General features: G+C 47.0%; 1 protein-coding gene across 3 annotated transcripts in view; it reads left to right on the forward strand.

Moving 5' to 3' along the window:
• The window catches only part of NOTCH1 (notch receptor 1), a 101,102-nt gene that overhangs the window by 70,382 nt on the left and 9,529 nt on the right, over window positions 1–21,191 (forward strand). For all 3 annotated transcript variants that reach the window (XM_083158607.1, XM_083158606.1, XM_083158608.1), the window contains 19 exons: window positions 3,171–3,436; window positions 4,628–4,960; window positions 10,593–10,715; window positions 11,112–11,345; window positions 11,966–12,121; window positions 12,282–12,467; window positions 12,585–12,698; window positions 13,234–13,347; window positions 14,458–14,691; window positions 14,862–14,972; window positions 15,569–15,761; window positions 15,874–16,019; window positions 16,126–16,239; window positions 18,366–18,485; window positions 18,923–19,075; window positions 19,239–19,467; window positions 20,115–20,316; window positions 20,662–20,815; window positions 20,923–21,107. In XM_083158607.1, the coding sequence (XP_083014733.1) occupies window positions 3,171–3,436; window positions 4,628–4,960; window positions 10,593–10,715; window positions 11,112–11,345; window positions 11,966–12,121; window positions 12,282–12,467; window positions 12,585–12,698; window positions 13,234–13,347; window positions 14,458–14,691; window positions 14,862–14,972; window positions 15,569–15,761; window positions 15,874–16,019; window positions 16,126–16,239; window positions 18,366–18,485; window positions 18,923–19,075; window positions 19,239–19,467; window positions 20,115–20,316; window positions 20,662–20,815; window positions 20,923–21,107 (3,367 nt within the window). The remainder of the gene's footprint in view (window positions 1–3,170; window positions 3,437–4,627; window positions 4,961–10,592; window positions 10,716–11,111; window positions 11,346–11,965; window positions 12,122–12,281; window positions 12,468–12,584; window positions 12,699–13,233; window positions 13,348–14,457; window positions 14,692–14,861; window positions 14,973–15,568; window positions 15,762–15,873; window positions 16,020–16,125; window positions 16,240–18,365; window positions 18,486–18,922; window positions 19,076–19,238; window positions 19,468–20,114; window positions 20,317–20,661; window positions 20,816–20,922; window positions 21,108–21,191) is intronic.

The raw sequence follows: 21,191 nt of genomic DNA on the forward strand, positions 1-21,191 counted from the left end.
CTGACTGAGAGCAGTGAATTCAGCCACCCAGGAGGCTAGGCCTATTCTAACCTCCGGTCCCCCCCACCTCCATGGCCCAACTTATTCTTCATGTTGATTGGACACTAGTGGCAGGAGGCAGCTGCTGCCCCTCATTAATATGCACACCTGCTCTCTGCCGGCTTTTGTGCGGCCGGCAGATGCCCTGATTAATTTTGTGCTTATTCTTTACACTCCTTTTGGCCCAGATAATGGATTCTCATTAACTCGAAATGTCTCCGATTCCTAACAAATTCTCTCACAATCCTCCAACAAAGAAAATCTGAGAGGGAGAACAGGAGGGGTTTCTATTTATTTTTTGGAAAAAAAAAAATTCATGTGCAAATTTTTTTTTTTTTCTGAGAGTTTTTAAATACAGACACACTTTCACTAACTTTTTTTTTTTGGCTACTCTCTTTTTTTAATTAGAAATTTAGCAGAGATGAGCTCCATTCATTATGGGGACGGCTACCTCATATATCACAGCATTGTCAGCGCAATAAACACAGCGCGGAGGGCATGTATGCAAGCAAGACATGTATGACTGTATGTGCCTTACACCTTTTCAGTCATTTATTGCCCCATTTTTGCCAGCCCTCCATTCCAGGGCATGCACGTTACTAAAACAGGCAAGATACGTGGCGCAAACTGGAGTACGGTCAACTTGGCATCACACCCGCAGGGCATAAATTAATAAAAAAAAAAATATTTCTATTATAAGTTAAAGTTTGATTGCTACGCAATACTGGACTTCTGGGCCATTGTGTGTGTGTGTGGCGTTGCCATTCTGCAAGTATGGCCGCGCTTGTGCAGATCGTATTTATAGTTGGATGGATTCGAATTACCTCATAGATCTGTGATGTCATATGTTCCCAGTGTTGTAATTCTGAAGGAAAGCCCAGCCCACAAAATGGCGGCCTCCACTGCCTGTCAGAGGAGTGGTCACATTTGCAAAACATGGCTGACAAAACACCAGCTCTCCACATTATTTAGTATTTGTACTGTGTAACGTCACACAAGGACATATATTCAGGGATCCGGTTTTTGTGTATACCATAGTGTTTTTTACTTTTTATCATTTATTACATTTTATTTCTTCACCTACTCATTTGTAATCTGTTTGGTTAAAAGTAAATGTGACTGATCTTTATGTGGGGCAGTTAAGCTAATTGTGCTTTTACAGGAGATGTTTGTAAGTGTGCTCCCAGCCTCCCACTTTCACAGATGGCAGCTCTTAACTATTTCTTTGAAGAGTACTTTCCAGCCTTCCAGGAACAAAGAGCCACCTTTTCAACACCCAAGCCCCACCACTTGCTTCTTCCACGAGTCGTATCGAGTAGACGCGAGGTCAAACAAGTCAGGTTTTTCAGAAATTCATAACTTCCAATCCATTAGTACCTACATGTCGGCAGATGGGGCAGATAGTTGACCTGTCAACTTAGGCCTAGTCACAAAGACATGTCCCCAGCTGTCTGCCACCTCTCTCCTTGTAGTGTGGTCTCCTCCTTGTGAGGCCCACTCCTCTAGGCCGTTGGACCCAGAACTCCGTTCTCAGGGTATCCAATCTCCTGTCCGGTCACCGAGAGCCAAATGGTTTTAAGGCCTTTTGGTTGCCTCCAGCAGATGGTGACTACAGAGCTAGGCTTCAGACATCTTCCCACCCCCGTTATTGAGTAAGGTTAGGGTTTTCTCTCCAATGTCTTGCTCATTATGGAAATAAGTCTACAGGCGTTTTGCATATTTTGTCACCTCGTTTTTATGCAAGGTGTAGCTGTTGCTCTTGGTGTCTTCAGAAATACTCCGCTGCAGACGAGTCCTGTGGCTAAATTGAATAGTCTGGACATCTTGCATTTGTGATTTTTCTTATTTATTTATTTTGTATAATACAGGAACCCTTGTCTTGGGGCGGTAAAATTAGTAACTGAGAGAGGAAAGTAGACCAGGGGAAATAGAACTGTTTCAAATGAAACCACTTTGGCTTCCAAACCAAGCCTACTTGTCTTACAATTAAGTTTTCCCCACATGTTGGAAGTGTGTGCACCCAGCACTGTGCAGCTAATAAACAAGATGGCACATGTCAGAGGCAGCCATTTTGTGTGCTGAGCCAACATTCAGTTTTTTTTTTCCCTTGTGGATTGATATTCTCATGAATATTGTTTCCACTTGGAAAGAGGTACTGCCTCTGCTGTATTCAGGTTACTAATGAAAAAAGCAAGCTGCTCTATCTGACGGACTACATGTATATGGGGTGTCAAATGGGCACTTTATACGCTATACAGGTGCAGTGATCCAGTGGTCGCCACGGTGACGAGATAACAACATTTAAGATTCCATTATTTTTGCTTGACCTGTTCTTGCTTTAGGGTCCTTAGGGTGCATTTTATATCCCCACCATATTATTTTCTTGTTACCCTTCATGTAATGACCTGGTTGTGGCCTGTAATTGCCTGAAAGGGAGTTTGAGGTTCTCTGTTTGCCTAGTCCTCGCTTTGTTGACTTTTGGGAAGACTGGGAAGCACTGATCCCAAACCTGGGTTATTTGGCTGCACTGATTGAGCCGCACGCTCCCAGAAATCTCCTTTCCCAGACTGGCTATGCTGGGAGCAGGTGTTAAGTTGTGTTACACATCTGCCAACACTGACTGAGCCAAAATCCTCTGGGCCGGCGTGTGTCCATTTCATGCTTTTTTACATGGATCCTGACGTGACCTTAAAGGCTTATCGTGTGGAGGTGTGAGATTCCAACATGCAATCCCTCATTTCCCCACATGGGTCCCACCTTCCCTGACTACTGGGTCTCATGAGTGTGCATGCTACCGGAAACCAGGCACCCTTGCGTTGGTACATGACTCCACGCTCGTCTGTCTTGGTTGAGCCCAAAAAAGTCTGCTTATATTCTGCACATATGTGGTGAGTGCACCATAAGGGATGGTTATAAAACTAGCCATACCCAGTGCAACCCGTCCTGGGAATGGGGGTACATTAGTGGGCACCAAAAAGTAACCACAATCCACGAGACGGGAGCTTCTAGCTGACCCCCTTGTTCAGGACAAACTCTAGGCCCACAAGCAATATGTTATAATGCTATTTAGCAATGCCATAATAATTGAGGAATCTTCTGTTAACTGATTCCAATTTGTTTTATGTTCACAGATGCCCCATTACCCATGTTGGCGAGCGGTGCCAGTTTAATAACCCCTGCACAAGTAGTCCGTGCCTGCATGGAGGGACGTGTAACCCCGAGATCAAAGGAAATAATGTGCAATTCACCTGCCTCTGCCCACTGGGGTACCAGGATTCGCGCTGTCTTACCCCAAAGGACAACGTGTGTCTCAACAACCCCTGTCGCAACGGTGGAACCTGTGAGCTGATCACAGTCGAGTCTAAGTACAAGTGCAAGTGCCCCCCAGGATGGACAGGTACGGAGGAGAATGGCTATACCATCTTATATGTTGTTGCTGCCTTCAGTAAATGTGTAAGGGGGGGGGGGGGGGGGGGAGGAGGAGGAGGGTGTCATCAGTTTGCGCAGTCACTAATAAAGTATGGTGAACGAGGTATATAAACAAATGAGCACCAAAAAGAAAAGTAACAGACAGTGCATCACAATGCAGGACAAGTACGTGGTTAATAAGTATTGCTGCATCATCGACCATAGAACTCAAATCGGCAGCAAGAACCAAGGGTTAGAGGCAGTGGCGGATCCAGAGGTGGGGGCTGCAGCACAGTTCAAAATTCAAATAAGGGAGGCCACACCCACTGCCAGGGAGTCAGTTTGGTATGGCAGTTGGTGGGTGGGGCTCCCCCATTTGATTTGAAACTGTACTTCAGCCCCCATTCCTAGATCCACCACTGGTTAGGTACCATTGTAGGGTGTATGGAGTAAATGGGGTTTTGGGATTAAAGGGTCAAGAATATTAGGTTGACGTTGTCCCCACATGGTTGACATGCACAAGGTTGGCACATGGAAATGGTCGACACATGAGAACATCAACGTGAATTTTAATGGCGATTTTGGGGTGTCCATTTGTAGATTTGTACATGCGGACCCCCAATTAGTGTTCGTCTTCCATTGTCTCCGTGGATGGTAAAGTATAAAAAAAAAAAAAAAAAAAAAATTGGTCAAAACCTTTTTGTGTCAACCTAATGCATGTTGACGAACAGTGGTTGACCTATTGGCTGTCGACCCTAAAGCATGTCAGCCCAAAGTCTGGATCCCGGAGTAGATGAGTATAAGTAAGGCAGGCATGTCCAAACTACCCTCAAGCTGTTATGAAACTACACATCCCAGCATGCCTTGCCATAGTTTTAGCATTCCCTAATAGCAAAACTGCGGCAAGGCATGATGGGACTTGTAGTTTCACAACAGCTGGAGGGCCATAGTTTGGACATGCCTGAAGTAAGGGAAGGAAAAAAAACATTAGGGAAGAGGGCCTTGCTCGTGTGTGCTTCCATTTTAAAGGGGAGGGGCATACATACAGGGATGACACAGATGGGCTACTATGAATGCTAATGTGAACTATATTCTGTATGGTGAGAATAGCATCCTACAGCATTTACTTGTCTCTTGCTGCCGATTCTGGTCCTCATGTCTCTACATAATATTCCAACAGGTGAAACGTGTCAGCAAGCAGATCCGTGCGCTTCCAACCCCTGTGGCAACGGTGGATCATGTGTCCCGTTTGACTCCCAGTACGTGTGCAAATGCGTGGAAGGCTTCCATGGTGAAACCTGCAAGCAAGACGTCAACGAATGCAAACAGAATCCCTGCAAGAACGGCGGAACCTGTGTCAACGAGGTCGGAACCTTTTACTGCAAGTGCAAGAGCAAGTTCACAGGAAATTACTGCGAGAACCTGTATGTGCCGTGTAACCCGTCGCCGTGCCAAAACGGCGGGACCTGCCGGCAGACCGACGACACGTCCTACGATTGCACTTGTTTACCAGGTACATGTCTCATTCATCCTGTGCTTTAGAATATTGGGTGGGGGAAGGGGCGCTAGAGGGGCAAGCTTTCAGCCTGGGCACTGTAGCCATTCACGTCTGTTGTGAAAGCGGTTCTGCCGTGACATCAGCTGACCCTGGGTTGGTAACGCACATGATCTGTGTGACTGATGTTGTGCTCACGACTCAGTACAATTGGGGGCCAGTGATATGTAGACCAATATCCCGGCTTTTGTGGCTGCGGTATTCCTTGTGTAGTCTGTGTGTAAACATTGAGATTGTGCTCTCCTGTGCGGCAACAGGAAGCGTTTTGTTTGTTGAAGTGACAATTGCTTGCTACCTCTGGCCACAATAGAAGGATATGCACATTCTCTTTGAACTTTTGCCCTTTAAATAAGGAACTGGCCAGTTGTAAAACTCTCCTGGTGTTAGAACTATGCCGTCCGGAGGGCGGGGGGTTAAGGAAGCCCATTATAGAATTAATTCACATGAGCACTTCTGGGCAGCCCGATATTAAGCGTCTCTGCATTTTGCTGACTAGTTAACGACAGAGAATCGGGTTCTTTAGAAAGAAACCTCTTGTACAGCAGCCTGGCCGAGGCAGGCATCGTTGCTACTAGGGACTGTGGCTGGGCTCGTTCTGAGCCACAAATGTTGTACCTCTTCTAGAACAGGAAGCTGGGACGTCGCACGAAGCGGAAGTTCATCTTCCTCCTCCAAGTCGCAGGATACAAAAGAAGTCCCCTTTTTAGCAAGCCAAGCTGAATATAAAATGCTTCTTATATGACTATGATGTGACTTTACCCCCTCGAAGTACGTGGTTTCGCCACACAGGTTGGACCATATTTAGCCATCCGCAACGTCCTAGGGAAAACCAAATCCGTCTGATACCTTCTAGGAGATAACAGATCGAACCTGATTGGTTGGTTGTTATGCTCTATCCGTTCTGATGCGCGGTGCCATGAGTGACAGACAGACGCACCTAGATCGCTCGTACTGCACCCATGATTTATCGGAACCGGATTGTGCATGCGATATATCACAGGAAGTTTGACCGATGTTTCCAGTCCCTCTAGCCCCCTAACCCAGCCCATCAGATATAGCTTATATTACAATTGTGTACCAGAAGACATATCCCATGCGATTGATCTTGGCTTGATGGGATAGAATTATTCCCGGGGAGTTCAAGGGAAATTCCATCCGACTTCAGACATATCATTGTAATGTATGGGGCCCTTAAGAAGTAGAGATGTAAACTATGGCAGTCTACAAAAAGATGAGCCCGGCAGGTTATGCGACAGCCTTGTGGAAATGAGTAACATCCTGTAAAAGGGGTGTTATACTGTTATCTCTGCTTATTACCACTCTCCTTATACAATGGGTGGTAATATTTCCTGGTATTAGTCTTCATGTAAGTGAACATGACCAGATTAGAACTTGTCTCACTGGCTGCTGCAAATCCGCCTCTCTAATAGGGTGAATCACACAGAAAATGTATATCTCAGATATAATCCATTATAACAACCTTTGAAATGTCTCAGCGTTTCAATTTTTATGCTGCAACCTGTACAGATGTCGCTCAGTCACAGGCTGCAAAATTCAAACTGCTGCATCAAAAACCTTTTAAACCAGAGGTGGGTTGTACATCGATGCCCACCATCGATGGTACTATTGATGGATCACCTCAATGGTGTACAAACATTCACAAGGGAACCATCAGTTGTTTCACCGATGGTCACCCCTACCTTAATGTTCGGTAAAGAGTGAGCCAATCAGGGTTAAGAGGCGTGGCTTTGTGGGTGTCAAGGGCTCTGTGTCCTAACACTCGGTAAAAAAAATAAAACACTACATCGCTATCAATTTTTTTTATGTTGGGAAACAATCTGATTCTCACCATCGATGGTAAAAATAGTTACCTTCGGTCATAGACCATGGATGAATTGAAATCATCAATGGTCAGTGACCATCCCTTTTAAACCGAAAATCTACCTTTTTAGTTGTAGGTTAGGAGGATACATGTCTCAAAAGTTGTTACATTCTTCTGCATCCACCACCACTGAGCACCCCCCCCATATAACTGGGGCACCTCACGCGTCACGGCATCCTATCTAGTAGGCCGGCCTCCGATCACAAGGGTTCACTGGCAGCTTGTACTGTTCCAAGACGTCCTCACCGCTGCACGGGTTAAGTCTGAATCATCAGATTTTCTTTCTTCCTCTTTAAGTCTTGCACTCAGGCATGTGAAATCTGGGCAAACATTAACCTTGATGGTACTTTGAAGCCTGACAACAATAGCTGCCTCCACTCTGATATGTGTATCTTGCGTGGGCTGGTCTAGCAGGTGTCTCATGCAGGACCGGCACCTGGGAACATTTTAAATAAGGGGGGGGGGGGGTGTCAACATAAATTTTTCACAGGTTTTTGTAGTCCACTTGGATTGTAATGCATGAAAAAATCCCAACGAAATACATTTTTTTTTTTTTTTTAAATGTACATTTTGAGGGACCAGATGTATCAAGCTTCATAACGTGGAGAGTGATAAACAGCCAGCCAATCTGCTCTTAACCGGGGTTGAAAATGACGGTTAGGAGCTGGTTGTTTATCACTCTCCACTTTTTCACTTTTTGAAACTTGCTACATGTGGCCCCGAGTGAGGAATCTCTTCTCAGTCTCCTGGGTCCTGGAGCTATTTGCAACGCTGTATGAGAACACTTCTGTAATTGCCTTTATTTGCCTGCATGCTTGTTTGCTGCCTATTGATACATTTTCCAACACGGCTGTGTCTCTGGCCTCCGGAGTCGGCTGTAACCAGTTCTGTATGGGCTATAAAGCCTTGGCTTGTGCCAGAAGGTTTAGAAACACTTTTGGAAAGACTTGTTTCTTGTTGTTGGATAAACATGTACAGGTCAGATTACACCTGGCGGGGCAGGAGGGGGACAAATCTACACGCCCGCGTGACCTGGCAGAGAGAAATCCACTTCTGTGCTTTGTGTTTACTGTAAACATAGTATAATCAAACCCATAACACAAGGGACGGGCTCTGTGCGTTGTCCGTATTCCTGGCTGCTGTTGGGCCCCTCCCCGCATGCCAGGTGGAGGGAACACGAAAAAAAAAAGTTGCAGAATAGTTACCAGTTGTTTGCAGTATAAATAGTGCTTTTATCAGATAAGCTGTTTAAATAATGCACTCGGTGAATGTCGGCAATTTAGTCCCTTGCCGACGTGTCGGGTGCCCTCTTTCAAGATGTAGTGATCAGAGAAGTTGACTCATGTTCAGTGTGCCATGAAGGGCCATGATTATGTGTTTAACCGCAGATTTCATTACTTTATCCCAGCGCACAAAGGTTTTGTTCCCCCAAACCCCCCCGGTGCCATGTGTTGCGTCGGTGAAACCCAACAGCAACCACATTTAATAAGGGAAAGTGTATTTTTCACATGCTAGATCAGTGATGGCTAACCTTGACACTCCAGCTGTTGTTAACTACACATCCCAGCATGCTGTGCTACAGTTTTGCTATTTGGCTATGCTAAAAATGATGTAGGGCATGCTGGGATGTGTAGTTCGACAACAGCTGGAGTGTCAAGGTTAGCCATCACTGTGCTAGATCTTCCCTGCCTTCCTCAATCCTCCACGATCTGCAACCTTGTGTGTCCCAGGCATTTGTGGAAGCCTTAGGCCCTGACCCATGTTGGAGGGGTCTCTGGGTATGGATGCAAATGGCGAGTTCTTTGTGTGCAGCGCAGATAGGAATGTCCGTGTCCGTTTCCATAGATTTGTCTTTCTGTGAGATTGGTGGAGGGAACTTGGCCATGACTGTGATTGGACGTAGCGCCCATGACTTGTGGGGGTGTGTCTAATGCTCTGTGTGTGGCTGGAAGGGAAGCCTGTCACTGACATATACCTGGCACCTATGGGTGGGAAGGGGGGGTAATGCAAGTACGGATACAAATAATGATGGTACTGGGCCGGGTATTGGGTTGACATGCATTTGCCATGGGTAAGATTGGCAGGGTTGGAAGGTCGACACAACCATTAGGCCAGCAATGGGAAGATTGACAGTCAAAAGGTTGACATGAGTTTATCACGGTTTGCTGTTTTAGTTTTTTTTTTTTTTGCCCCGACTGTCTACATAGTCTACATGGACACCATCTAAGCATACTGCATCTCCTCGCATGGCTTGCTTCGGGCACATTATTTTATTCTCCCACCACGCCGTAGTGGATGGTAGGGTATGAAATACCATCTGCACATGTCGGCTCAAAAATAAAAAAATATGAAAACCGCATGTCGACTTTTTCACTGTCGATCTTCCCTTTTAGCATTAGGTAGTAAATCCAGCTTCTGCATCCACTTAGTGCCCGATTCAGAATCGGCCCCTTACTGTTCGGAGTACAACATGTGTACAGAATTTCCGTGCACCTGCGGTTTAATGTGCACTGGGCAGCTGCAGCTCGGCCGCGCTCCTTCCCTCCGCAGCGGGACAAGTAGGATAGGGTTTAATTAGTAACTTGCCACATGTAGGTCTTGTGGACAGGATTGCAGTAATCTGACTGGCGGCCCTGTCAGAAGGCTGCTATCTTAAATTTTATGGCTGGTTTCAGTGATGGATTAATACCGGGCCCCTCCCTGGCACATTGATGGCTGCCGATCGCTCTGTGTAATCTCAGGGCTTTCTCATCTATTCAGGTTCCTGTTTGTTAGTTCAGTGCATGTAATGTAACTACATCAGGCCAAACTGTTTGCACTGATTTGTTTGCAGTAAACACAAGAGAACAAACTCCTTTTTATTGTGTATACTTAGGCTGGCTCTCTGCTAGCGGTTACTGGGACCAAACGGGGGCCAAAGTCATTCATTATGTAGCGTTTGAATCCAAGTTCACCTTTCACCTGAGGTAATCCGTTGTCGGAGGGTTACTGGTGACCGGTCGCTGTGGTCCTGAGTCTAGATCCATGATCATGTGGGTTAATAAGTCCCCGTATGCATCAATGGCGTCACCAGAATCCAGGGTCTTTGTACAGGTGATACCAGCTGCCCGGTGCAACGCACGGAGGCTCTTCCGTGGGTGACGATGATTTTACTGGCTCTTCCTCATCGTATTTGTATTGGGGTGGGTGCACTAAGATTCAAAAGTGACAACCTGGAAGTGATAAACAAACAACCAATCAGCTCCTGCCTGACATTTTTTAAACCCAGTCTGTGACATAACAGGTAGGAGCTGATTGGCTGGTTGTTTATCTCTCTCCATTTTATCACTTTTCGAAGCTTAGTGTATCTGGTGTTAAGTCACGGATTAAGCATAATGGCCCGTTGTATTAGTCCTCAGTCTTTTTATTTTGTCACGGAGGTCAGTGCAAAATCGCAGACAGCAGCTCGGCACTTTGCCATCGTCCCTATCCAGGATACTCGTGCATTGCACTTTTGCCGCATTAGCGGTTGATTAACGCAGGTTTGTGTGGTAGTGTGCGTCTCAGCCCCGTTTGACATGTCACAACTATGTGGCGCAGTTTGGGGGTAGCTGTATGGAGTCGCATCTGAAGGATGGAGGTTCATGATTTTTGTTTCACTGTGCAGTGTGTCTGCCTCTGTTCCTCAAATACAGCATTGTCTAATGTTCATATGTATGTTTCTAACAGGATTCTCCGGTCAGAACTGCGAGGAAAATATTGATGACTGTCCAGGAAACAATTGCAGGAATGGAGGGACCTGCGTGGATGGGGTCAACACCTATAACTGTCAGTGCCCCCCAGATTGGACAGGTAAATTGATCACCATGGGGTAACTGACTGTACATTTAAAAGTTTTTGACTAACTTTTTAAAAATGTTTTTGTGCCAGTAAATCATTTATGGGTATCTTGCTTCCATGGGGTTGGGGGGGGGGGGGGGGAAGTACCTGCGACTATCCCAATAGTAGTGTAGGACAGATGAGGCTTTGATAACCAATATGATCAAGATATTCCTTTGGTTTGTGCCAGGTGTATGGGAACCACTGGCAGCCAAGAGCCTCCGTTGGGTAGACGAGTGTCTCGGTCCTTGTGATGTGACCTTTTTTAAAAACCTCTCAGGAGAACCATAAAAGACTGAGAAAGGGAAATCCCCATTTGGGGGGATTTGTGATGTGAATGTCCGTCTTCATTCCACCTTGTCTTTGCAGGCCAGTACTGCACCGAAGATGTCGACGAGTGCCAATTGATGCCAAACGCATGCCAAAACGGTGGCACCTGTCACAACACCCACGGCGGGTACAACTGCGTGTGTGTGAACGGCTGGACGGGCGAGGACTGCAGTGAGAACATCGACGACTGTGCCAACGCTGCCTGCAACAGCGGCGCCACCTGCCACGACCGGGTGGCCTCTTTCTACTGCGAGTGTCCGCACGGCCGCACAGGTGAAGAGAAGCTGTCCAATACCGCACTGCTTCACGGGACATAGAGGGAGATTTATCAGAGTCTGGAGAGAGATAAAGTACAAACCAATCTGCTCCTGACTGCCACGTTACAGTCCGTGTTTTAAAAAGAATGGCAGGAGCTGATTGGTACTGCTTTCAATCAAGCTCCTGTCATTTTTTTAAAGCACAGCGTGTAATGAGACAAGAGCTGATTGGTTAGTACTAGATCTCTCTCCAATCAGCTCCTGACTGTCTCGTTACAGTCTGTGTTTTAAAAAAAAAAAATGACAGGAGCTGATTGGAGAGAGAACGTACCAATCAGTTCCTGTCATTTTTGTAAACTGTAACGTGGCAGTCAGGAGCTGTTTAGTTAGTACTTTCTCCACTTTATCTCTCTACATACTTTGATACATCCCGTCATAGATGCATGTTGTGTTGGGGAGGGCGGAGATTGGAGCTGGTGTTTATATTAACACACACAGTGCAGACAGAATTGATGGGGCAGGAACGTGTTTGGTCATCCGGCCAGTTATTGGGGATGTTCTGTGGGCACAGTAGAGCGAGCAGGGTTTGACGTCTTGCCAATACATTAATGGCATTACCCCTCTATCCTGTTACAGGTCTGCTCTGCCATCTCGATGACGCTTGTATCAGCAACCCCTGCAACGAAGGCTCCAACTGCGATACCAACCCGGTGAATGGCAGAGCCATCTGCACGTGCCCGTCTGGCTACACCGGGCCGGCCTGCAACCACGACGTGGACGAATGCTCTCTGGGTAAGTCGCAGCCTGCAGAGCTCTGCAACCAGAATTAATGAAGAACTTAAAGACAGTTGCCCGTGTAACAGTGCTTCCTGCGGGTTGATGCTGCTCGCTAGTTGCTGCTGCTGGCACGGTCTTTGGCATAGATTTGTTCACACGTACTATCGTATTACAGGTGCCAATCCCTGTGAGCACGCTGGAAAGTGCATCAACACACAGGGGTCCTTCCAGTGCAACTGCCTCCCCGGTTACGCCGGACCCCGCTGCGAGAATGACGTCAACGAGTGTCTATCCAACCCTTGCCAGAACGACGCCACCTGTCTGGACCAGATTGGCGAGTTCCAGTGCATATGTATGCCAGGTCAGTGCCATTCTTCCGTACGCCATCACAGAGAACATATTTTTAGGAATTTAGGATGTCATTGTTGCTGGCGCAATTTAAAACTTGATCTTCTTTATTTTTTTCTCTTCTTCTAAGGTTATGAAGGGAAGTACTGCGAGATCAATACAGATGAGTGTGCCAGCAGCCCCTGCTTACACAACGGCAGATGCATCGATAAAATCAACGAGTTTCAATGCGAGTGCCCCACAGGTGAGATAACCGATCGATAGATCTGTGCTGAGCGAGGCAGCGGCTAATCTCGTCCTGGGGGCAACTGCTGCTCTGACTGCAAGAGGAAAATCCCACTTAGCGATTCCATTCCTCAGAGCGGGGCTTCTTTAGCCCTCTGATTGGCAAGCTCTGTGCAGCCAAGGGTGACCATGAAGGGCTCCTTGTAGTCCCATCTGTGGAATGATATATCAAGGATTAAAGCACTGAATAGTCTCCCCAATATTCTCTGGCCAATTCCGGTTAATGGATGGTGTGTCGGCTGCTGCATGAGTTGGTAGTGTGGTTTAGCACGTGTTATAACACAAGGGAGAGCAGAGACAGAGAAGCTATGAATGAAGTGTCCAGGCTGCGGGTATCAGTCAGAAGTAGATATAGCCGTCACTTCTCAGCCCTCCCTCATGTCGACAGCATAGCGAATCTCCCGGCTGGAGGGGTGCACTCGCTCTGCTCTCACTGGTTGACCGCCGTGACCCGGGGTATAGCGTTTAATCACTTTCTTCTTTACCCTCTGCAGGCTTCAATGGGCACCTGTGCCAATACGACATTGATGAGTGCGCCAGCACGCCCTGCAAAAATGGTGCCAAGTGCATGGACGGGCCCAACACCTACACTTGCCAGTGCACAGAAGGTGAGGCACTGATTTACGTAGTGACGCACAGAACTAGAGTTTCCGGGCGCCAGGTCTCCGGTCTGCTCTTGGTGCAAAATAATGGAGTCTGTATTTCTTCTTAAGTCGCAGAATGACAGTCTTTTAGATTTTGATAATTTTCTACCCCTTTAGTGTCTAAATTAGACTTACGCATTGGTGCCAATAAGTTTGCCCACCGCGCACTGCTGTGAGGCTACTAGAGCTGCTGGCAACTTTGAAGTCTTTGGCCAGTGCCGGATCTGTCTGTAGAGGCGCATACTGTCATGGCGCGGCGTTGCAGCACCAGGAAGCTGAGTACTTCTACAGCTCCATCTAGCCTGCTTGAAGCTGTGCATATCCGTTGTTAGTTTTTGTATATACTGTGAGTATGTCCGTCCCAAGCGTTCCTGAATAAAGGCAGATGGCTTCGCATCTAGAGTGCGGGGCAAAGACGTCGGTCAGCCTGGCGGAATTATTTTAGCCCTTTTGTTTCCTTTCTATCCTTTATCGTGCCACAATTTTTTTTTTTTATGCAGACACAAAAAAAAAAGGCACGAGAAAAGTTTGAAGCCGCTTCAGGAGCGGCTTTGATGGAGCGACAACTTGAGCCCCAAGGGGGGTTGGGAGGGGGGCACAATACCCCTATTGTTACACCAGGGGAGCTCACAGCTGAATAACTTCTAATCAGGCTCCTGCGAAAGCCAGTGAGCGATGAAAAGCCGCTATATCCTCCGAGCGTGGTCAATGTTTTACTTTGTCCTCGGAATAGTTCTCTCTCGGAGAGAGCAGACCGGCAGAAAGCCACCTAAAGCTTTGTGTTCTGTATTTGTACTCGCTTTAACCCTTAACCCCCTTACAGGGTTCTAGGTTGGTGTAGATATCTATAATATCTGTAGCTCCTCCAATTTCCATCTCCGCTGGTATGTGGAACTCAAACGCGCTGGCTGCCTAGTCTTGTCAGTCAGTCTCCGTGTTCCAAATAAAATAAAATTGAACTTAGAGTGACAAAACATGGGGGCTGGCTACATACGTGATCCTGTGAACATGTAGCACGGAGAAGAGCGCACCTTTGATAGGCCAGACATCATGCGTCCCTTTTCTATCTTCCAGGTTTTACAGGTCCGCATTGCGAGGAGGACATAGATGACTGCAACCCTGACCCCTGCCATTATGGGCACTGCCTTGATGGTATCGCCACGTTTACCTGCCAATGCATCCCCGGTTACACCGGGAGGCGGTGTGACACCAACATTAATGAGTGCCAAAGCATGCCGTGTCAGAACGGCGGCGACTGTGTGGACAAGGTTAACGGCTACGAGTGCCAGTGTCTGAAAGGGACAACAGGTAATCTTGGGGTGCAGCGATGGTGGGGGGGGGGGGCGGGAGAGAAACGGGCATGATGGAAAATAAAGACCTGTATTTAGATTTAAAAAATGAATTTATTTTGCCTTTCAATTGTATCTGAAATGGCAGGAGCACTTTAACAAATAATTATTTTTTTTTCCTATTTAAAGGGATAAATTGTGAGACCAATCAAGATGACTGCGCCAGTAACCCATGTGACTCGGGAAAATGCATCGATAAGATTGACGGCTACGAGTGCACCTGCGAGCCGGGCTACACAGGTAAGAAGTCCGTCTTGGAGATATTTTCTTTGAGTAAACTCCTTTAAAAAAAAAAAAAAATCCCAGCCGCAGATCAGTTTCCCAGGTTGGGGGTATAATTGAGCCGGCCACGGTCGGCAGCGGAGCGGTGAGTGGGCTGCGCGCTGCTCTCCTATTCATGCGGGCTGAGGTTTGTAATTAGGGATTCCTTTCAGGGTCGGGTTCCTAAGCTTGTCTGACTGGTATGTATGATTAGGGGAGGTTAATAGGATCCTTTGATTAAGAGTAAAGCAGTCTATAGGGCCCGCCGCTCACCTGCGCAAAGTCTAATGGAGCCCCCACCTCCTGTGCTCAATAGACCCTTTATTTAGATAGCCAGTGTGCGTATCCCATTAAAGGCCTCGGTTACAGGCGAAACGGGAGAAGGAAACTAGAGAAGGGGGACCAGGCCTGATACAAATCCTTTGCATCCAAAATAACACTGCATTTGATGACCTAGAACGGCTTTATATTCTTGCACTTAAAATAAAATTAACATTTTAAAAATTTCTGGCATCAAGCAGCCGCCTTTATGCGATTTGAGGTTTGGTCACTGATTGTGGTTCTGTTGTGTTCAGGGAAGATGTGCAGCATCAACATGGACGAGTGTGCCAGCAATCCATGCCGCAACGGAGGAACGTGCGAAGATCTCGTCAACGGCTTCAAGTGCACATGCCCCGAAGGTTACCAAGGACACATGTGCCTGTCCGAAGTGGACGAGTGCCGGAGCAATCCTTGTATCCACGGGTTGTGCCGTGATGGCATCAATGGGTAAATAGGCAAAAACATGAATTCTCTTTGCCCATTATGGCTCGGAAGAATGGCGGAATGTTTTACATGTTAGGTGACTGCGGTGGTGGCTAATTTTACATGCGTCTTCCAGGTACAAGTGCGACTGCGACTCGGGCTGGAGCGGCGTCAACTGTGACATCAACAACAACGAGTGTGATTCTAACCCGTGCATGAACGGTGGCACCTGTAAGGACATGACCAGCGGATACATCTGCGCCTGCAGGGAGGGCTTCAGCGGTAAGAACCCCGGTACCCCCTTCTGGCTTTATAAGCCTGAGAGAAGGATACTTAATTTATTAATGAGGCTGGATTGACTTATGGCATTTTGTGGTGTTTTTCACAGGACTAAACTGCCAGAGTAACATCAATGAGTGCGCTTCAAACCCTTGTCTGAACCAGGGAACGTGTATTGATGGCGTGGCCGGTTACAAGTGTAATTGCATGCTACCCTATACCGGTAAGCCGCCTCCGGAAAATAGCATTAGTCTGGCGCAACAGGTTTCATATTGTCTGGCGCAAGCAGGCAGCGCGCCCCCTTCAAAGCTGTATATACTGTATGCAGTGGCGTTACCCCGGTAGCTAAAATCAAGGCGGCTTCCCCACCTTCAGATCCATTGCCCTGTACCCTCTGGCATCTTTATCTTCCCGCTCTACTTCTTCTTTAGCCATGTGTTTATATCATCTGTTTCCTAGTGATGCGGTCATTAGGTCGACGTTCAAAAGATCGACCACTATTAGTCGACATTCAAAAGGACAACACATCAAAAAGGTCAACATGCATTATTTTGACATGGTCAAAAAAAGTAGACCTGAAAATTATTATTATTATTTTTTTTTTTTTAAATCCAACTTTTTCATTCTTTAACACCCCAGTGGGCATAGAGGGATAATATAATTGTCTGCCAAGTGCAGCGAGGCACCATGCCCGAAGCATGGCGAGCAAAGGGAGGGGACATGGTACACTTATACAGTGTCCGTGTCGGCATAGACACCAAATAAAGGATCAAAAGTCATGTTGACCGTTTTCCATGTTTTTTTTTTCCTTTTGACCTACTGCAGGTCTACTTTTTTGTGTCAACCCCTTTCCATGGGGCTTTTGTGTGTTGACCAAACATCCCATACTTGTTTCCTATGTCTTCTTCTGGGTCACCACAAGAAGCTGTCTTAATCGCACATTATTCCACGCAGCAGAGATGTACGTATCACTGGTGTAGAGGAATAAACAACTCCCCCCCCCCCCCCCCCCCCAATGCTCTATATGCATGCCTGAAAATTCTGCGCACTAGATTAACCACAGAGCGCTCATTAATTAACATTAGTTCTTGTGGTTTTATTGCATGTATAAGTAACACTTATAATGAGCCTTTGGTGCTTGGTAATCATTCAGGGGCATGATCAAAGGGTAGAAACTCTCTTCCGTGTGCTTACAGGCAGTGAGCATGGTGTGCATGGAGAGAAAAGCTTCCCCCGTTCTTTACAAGCTCCTTTAGTGCGGGCAAACTCGTTAAAACATTAACCTATCCTTTCATATCTCGTCTGCTTCCACTGTCCACCTCACCATAAAGAGGAGAAAATATTATGCTTGGAAAAAAGCGTCTCCCTCCAACAATAACAGCCACGCATTTCGCATTCTTGTTTTTAAGAAAACAAGCTGAGATCCACAGTGGAAACTGCCTAGATAAGGGGCTGGATGGGAAAAAACACCCCACAGTGTCCCGCGCCTCTGACAGCTGAAGAGGCCGGCGGGCGCGATCTCACTCTGTTGGGTGGATAAATGCTTATTTTGACAGATTTGTAGTAGTTGGGAACTGCTGTCCAAGTCAAGTCCTAAATCCCAACGTCCTGCTTCCTCTTCCATGAAAACGGCAGAGCGCGCACAATTGCAGGAAGCCCTGCTGAATTTCCTGCCTGGCCCCGTTCGCCGTAGTAACAGGTCAGGATAATGTAGGGTTTTAGAAAGTGCTGCTAGCACAACCGCAATCTAAAACTCCCCCCCCCCTCCCAAAAGTTTTTTGTTTTTTTACATTTATATGCAGATGTGTCCTCTCATCTCGCACGCGATGGACAGGCACGTAGATACACATTGCGTGTAAGAAAAGCCGCGCTAGACGAAACCACGACTTCACCTGCTTTACGCTAATGACCCGCGTTCGAGGACACTTTTCCTGTCTTGTCATTCAAGGCTTTAGGCAGCTGTCTAGGGAGCTGGAATATATCGGGGTGCCACCGAGGGTTATGGTCATTTAGATCTACAGTGTCTAGGCGATGGTCAAAAGTCAACATGAAAAACTCATGTCAACCTTAAAAAACAAACAAAAAAAATGACCTTTTGATTGTCTACCTAGGCACTGTAGATCTGATGCCTGGATACTGCCACCGAGTCGGCCTATTACAAAGTTAAGGAGATCTGTGAGGAAGACATCCTTGTTGTAGTTAATGCAGGTGGTGACACCTCCACACTTTCACTTGAGGGGCTTCCAAGTGGGTATTGGTGGCAGTGTGGGGTTGGAGGCAGCAGGTTAACATTTTGCCCGAGAAGCCTTACACCAGCCCTGATGGTGAGATTTTGTTCTTTCTAACTAGGGGCCACATGTGAGGATGTTTTAGCACCCTGTGGGAACGGCCCGTGTAAAAATGGAGGCAGATGCCAGGAGGCTGATGACTACGAAAGCTTTTCCTGCAGCTGCCCGGTGGGCTGGCAAGGTAAGCTGGCAAATGGACCCGAGAAATATCAGAGGAATCCTATTTTGTAGCACAGTCTTCAATGACTGAACATCTTACTTGCTTGATCTTTAAAAACTACTATTCCTTGTAATGTGATCGCTGTCCAGTGTTGGACTAGGTACTGATGGGGTAGCAGTGATAAGGGAGAAGTGATAAAGTGCCTGGTACTTTGTTATCGGCCAATCAGCTCCTGAATGTTCCTTTTGAAACCCAGCCTGTAACTTATCAGTCAGGAGCTGATTGGCCAGTGATAAAGTACCAGGCACTTTATCACTTCTCCTCCCTTATCACTGCTTCATACATCTATCCCTAAATGCTTTAGAGACATGTCTCTAAAACCTTCTCAACCGGTGAAGCGGAACGTGGTCCGGTGCCGCCAGCATAAGCTTACTTCATGTTCTCTTCCTTTCACCAAGGGCAAACATGCGAGATCGATATCAACGAATGCGTCAAAAGTCCGTGCCGGAATGGTGCGGTGTGCCAGAATCTGAACGGGAGCTACCGATGCAACTGTAAGCCCGGTTACACCGGCAGGAACTGCGAGACGGATATCAACGACTGCCAGCCAAGTGAGTGCCATGCACAAGTCCAAGATCAAGAACTTTTTTTTCAGGAGTTCTTTTGTGATCTGTTTGCCAACAAGCGTATTCAGAATAAGATTACTCCTTAATCAGGACCTTTTAATGCATCCGCTTACAACTGAGGTATAAAGTGCGTATTCTGTTTCTGTAGATCCGTGTCACAACGGAGGATCCTGCTCAGATGGCATTAACGCGTTCTTCTGCAACTGTTTACCTGGTTTCCGCGGGCCAAAATGTGAAGAGGATATTAACGAGTGTGCCAGCAACCCATGCAAGAATAATGCCAACTGCACAGATTGTGTAAACAGCTACACCTGTACCTGTCCTTCCGGATTTAGTGGCATTCACTGTGAGATTAATACTCCTGACTGCACAGAAAGGTACGACCGGCCAGGACCCACAATGTGTTCTAGTGCAGTTTTATAGTTACTCCCCATGTTCTTGGCCATGGGGGTAATTATAGAGGGTGCAATTTGTATGGGGCTCAGATGCATAGGGGGCCTGACCCCAGGTTATAAAGTCGTATACCAATTTCCAATACAGATTTTCCTGTTGGTAAGCAATTTGGGTCTGATCCATTGTGCAGCCTGAATTGTGTGACAGTATGTTTTCAGTAATGTAATGTGGCACAATATTAACTGGAGGGCACTGTAACGTGTCATCTCATCTCATTGTAATGTGCAGGGGAATATAATGTGGTTGAATGGGGGGGGGGGGGGGCACTGTGGTTTAATGTGATTCGGAGGGGGGCACTGTGGCCTAATGTGAATTGGCCGGCGCTGCGGCCTACTGTGAATTGGCCGGCGCTGTGTAGCATAAAGTGTACTGACTGCCCTGTGACATCATGTAAACTAGGGCATTACTATGGTTTTAAATATCATTAGGACAGGAGCCCCTTCAATATGTTGCTATGTGGCCCACACAAATCTGTTTACACCCCTGATGGTGAAATGGTGGCCATGCCAAGAACTGTTTTATTTTATACACCTGCATATTATCTTATTCATATCTTTCTGTCCTTTTCCAGCTCTTGCTTCAATGGCGGCACCTGCGTCGATGGCATCAACACGTTTACCTGTATGTGCCTGCCGGGCTTCACTGGCAGCTACTGCCAACATGACATCAACGAGTGTGACTCAAAACCTTGCCTGAATGGTGGAACGTGCCAGGACAGCTATGGAACTTACAAGTGCACCTGCCCACAGGGGTACACTGGACTGAACTGCCAGGTAAGTGCCAATGTAGGTGGCTGGCCGCTTTTGTTGCTAAAAGAGGTTTGGAAACTTATCTCGTAACGCAGTGCTGGTCCTCGAGATCTACCAACAGTCCATGTTTTCCAGACCACCTAGCTGCAGCACAGGTGCAGTCATTACTAGCGGTCACATTTTGAAACATGCTGCATTCATTAATAAATAACACACATTCTACAGACCCACAGGTGATCTGGAAAACATGAATTGTTGGTAGATCTCGAGGACTGGTTTGTCCACACTTGCTGGAGGGTTTAAATGTAAGGATGTCTGATTGGTCTTTAAATCTCAGTAACTGTATTTTAATGATCTTGTGTTCTTCAGAACTTGGTGCGTTGGTGCGACTCTTCTCCCTGTAAGAATGGTGGAAAATGCTGGCAGACTAACAACCTATATCGTTGTGAGTGTAACAGCGGCTGGACCGGCCTGTACTGCGACGTACCTAACGTTTCCTGCGAGGTGGCAGCCATACAACAAGGTGAGTGTGTTGCACTAGCCCATGCAGTAAATAAGCCCCACGTCTGCTGAAATTGCAAAGGAAGCGTCTGGCGGTACTGTAGGTCCTAAACTCTTACCCATTACCAGGTGTCGACGTGAACAGTTTGTGCAGAAACTCTGGCTCGTGCAGGGACACCGGAAATACTCACTACTGTCACTGTCAACCGGGGTACACCGGCAGCTACTGCGAAGAGCAAGTGGACGAGTGCTCCCCAAATCCATGCCAGAATGGGGCCACCTGTACCGACTACCTGGGAGGCTACTCCTGCGAGGTAAGTACACTGTGGGCTGGGCAAAACCCGTTGGGTTAGTGGTAAATGGGGGCCAATCCTGTGATTGGGGCCACAGATTGATAA

Source organism: Crinia signifera, chromosome 9 (genome assembly GCF_055691185.1).
Source record: "Crinia signifera chromosome 9, ASM5569118v1, whole genome shotgun sequence".
NCBI classification, from domain to species: domain Eukaryota; kingdom Metazoa; phylum Chordata; class Amphibia; order Anura; family Myobatrachidae; genus Crinia; species Crinia signifera.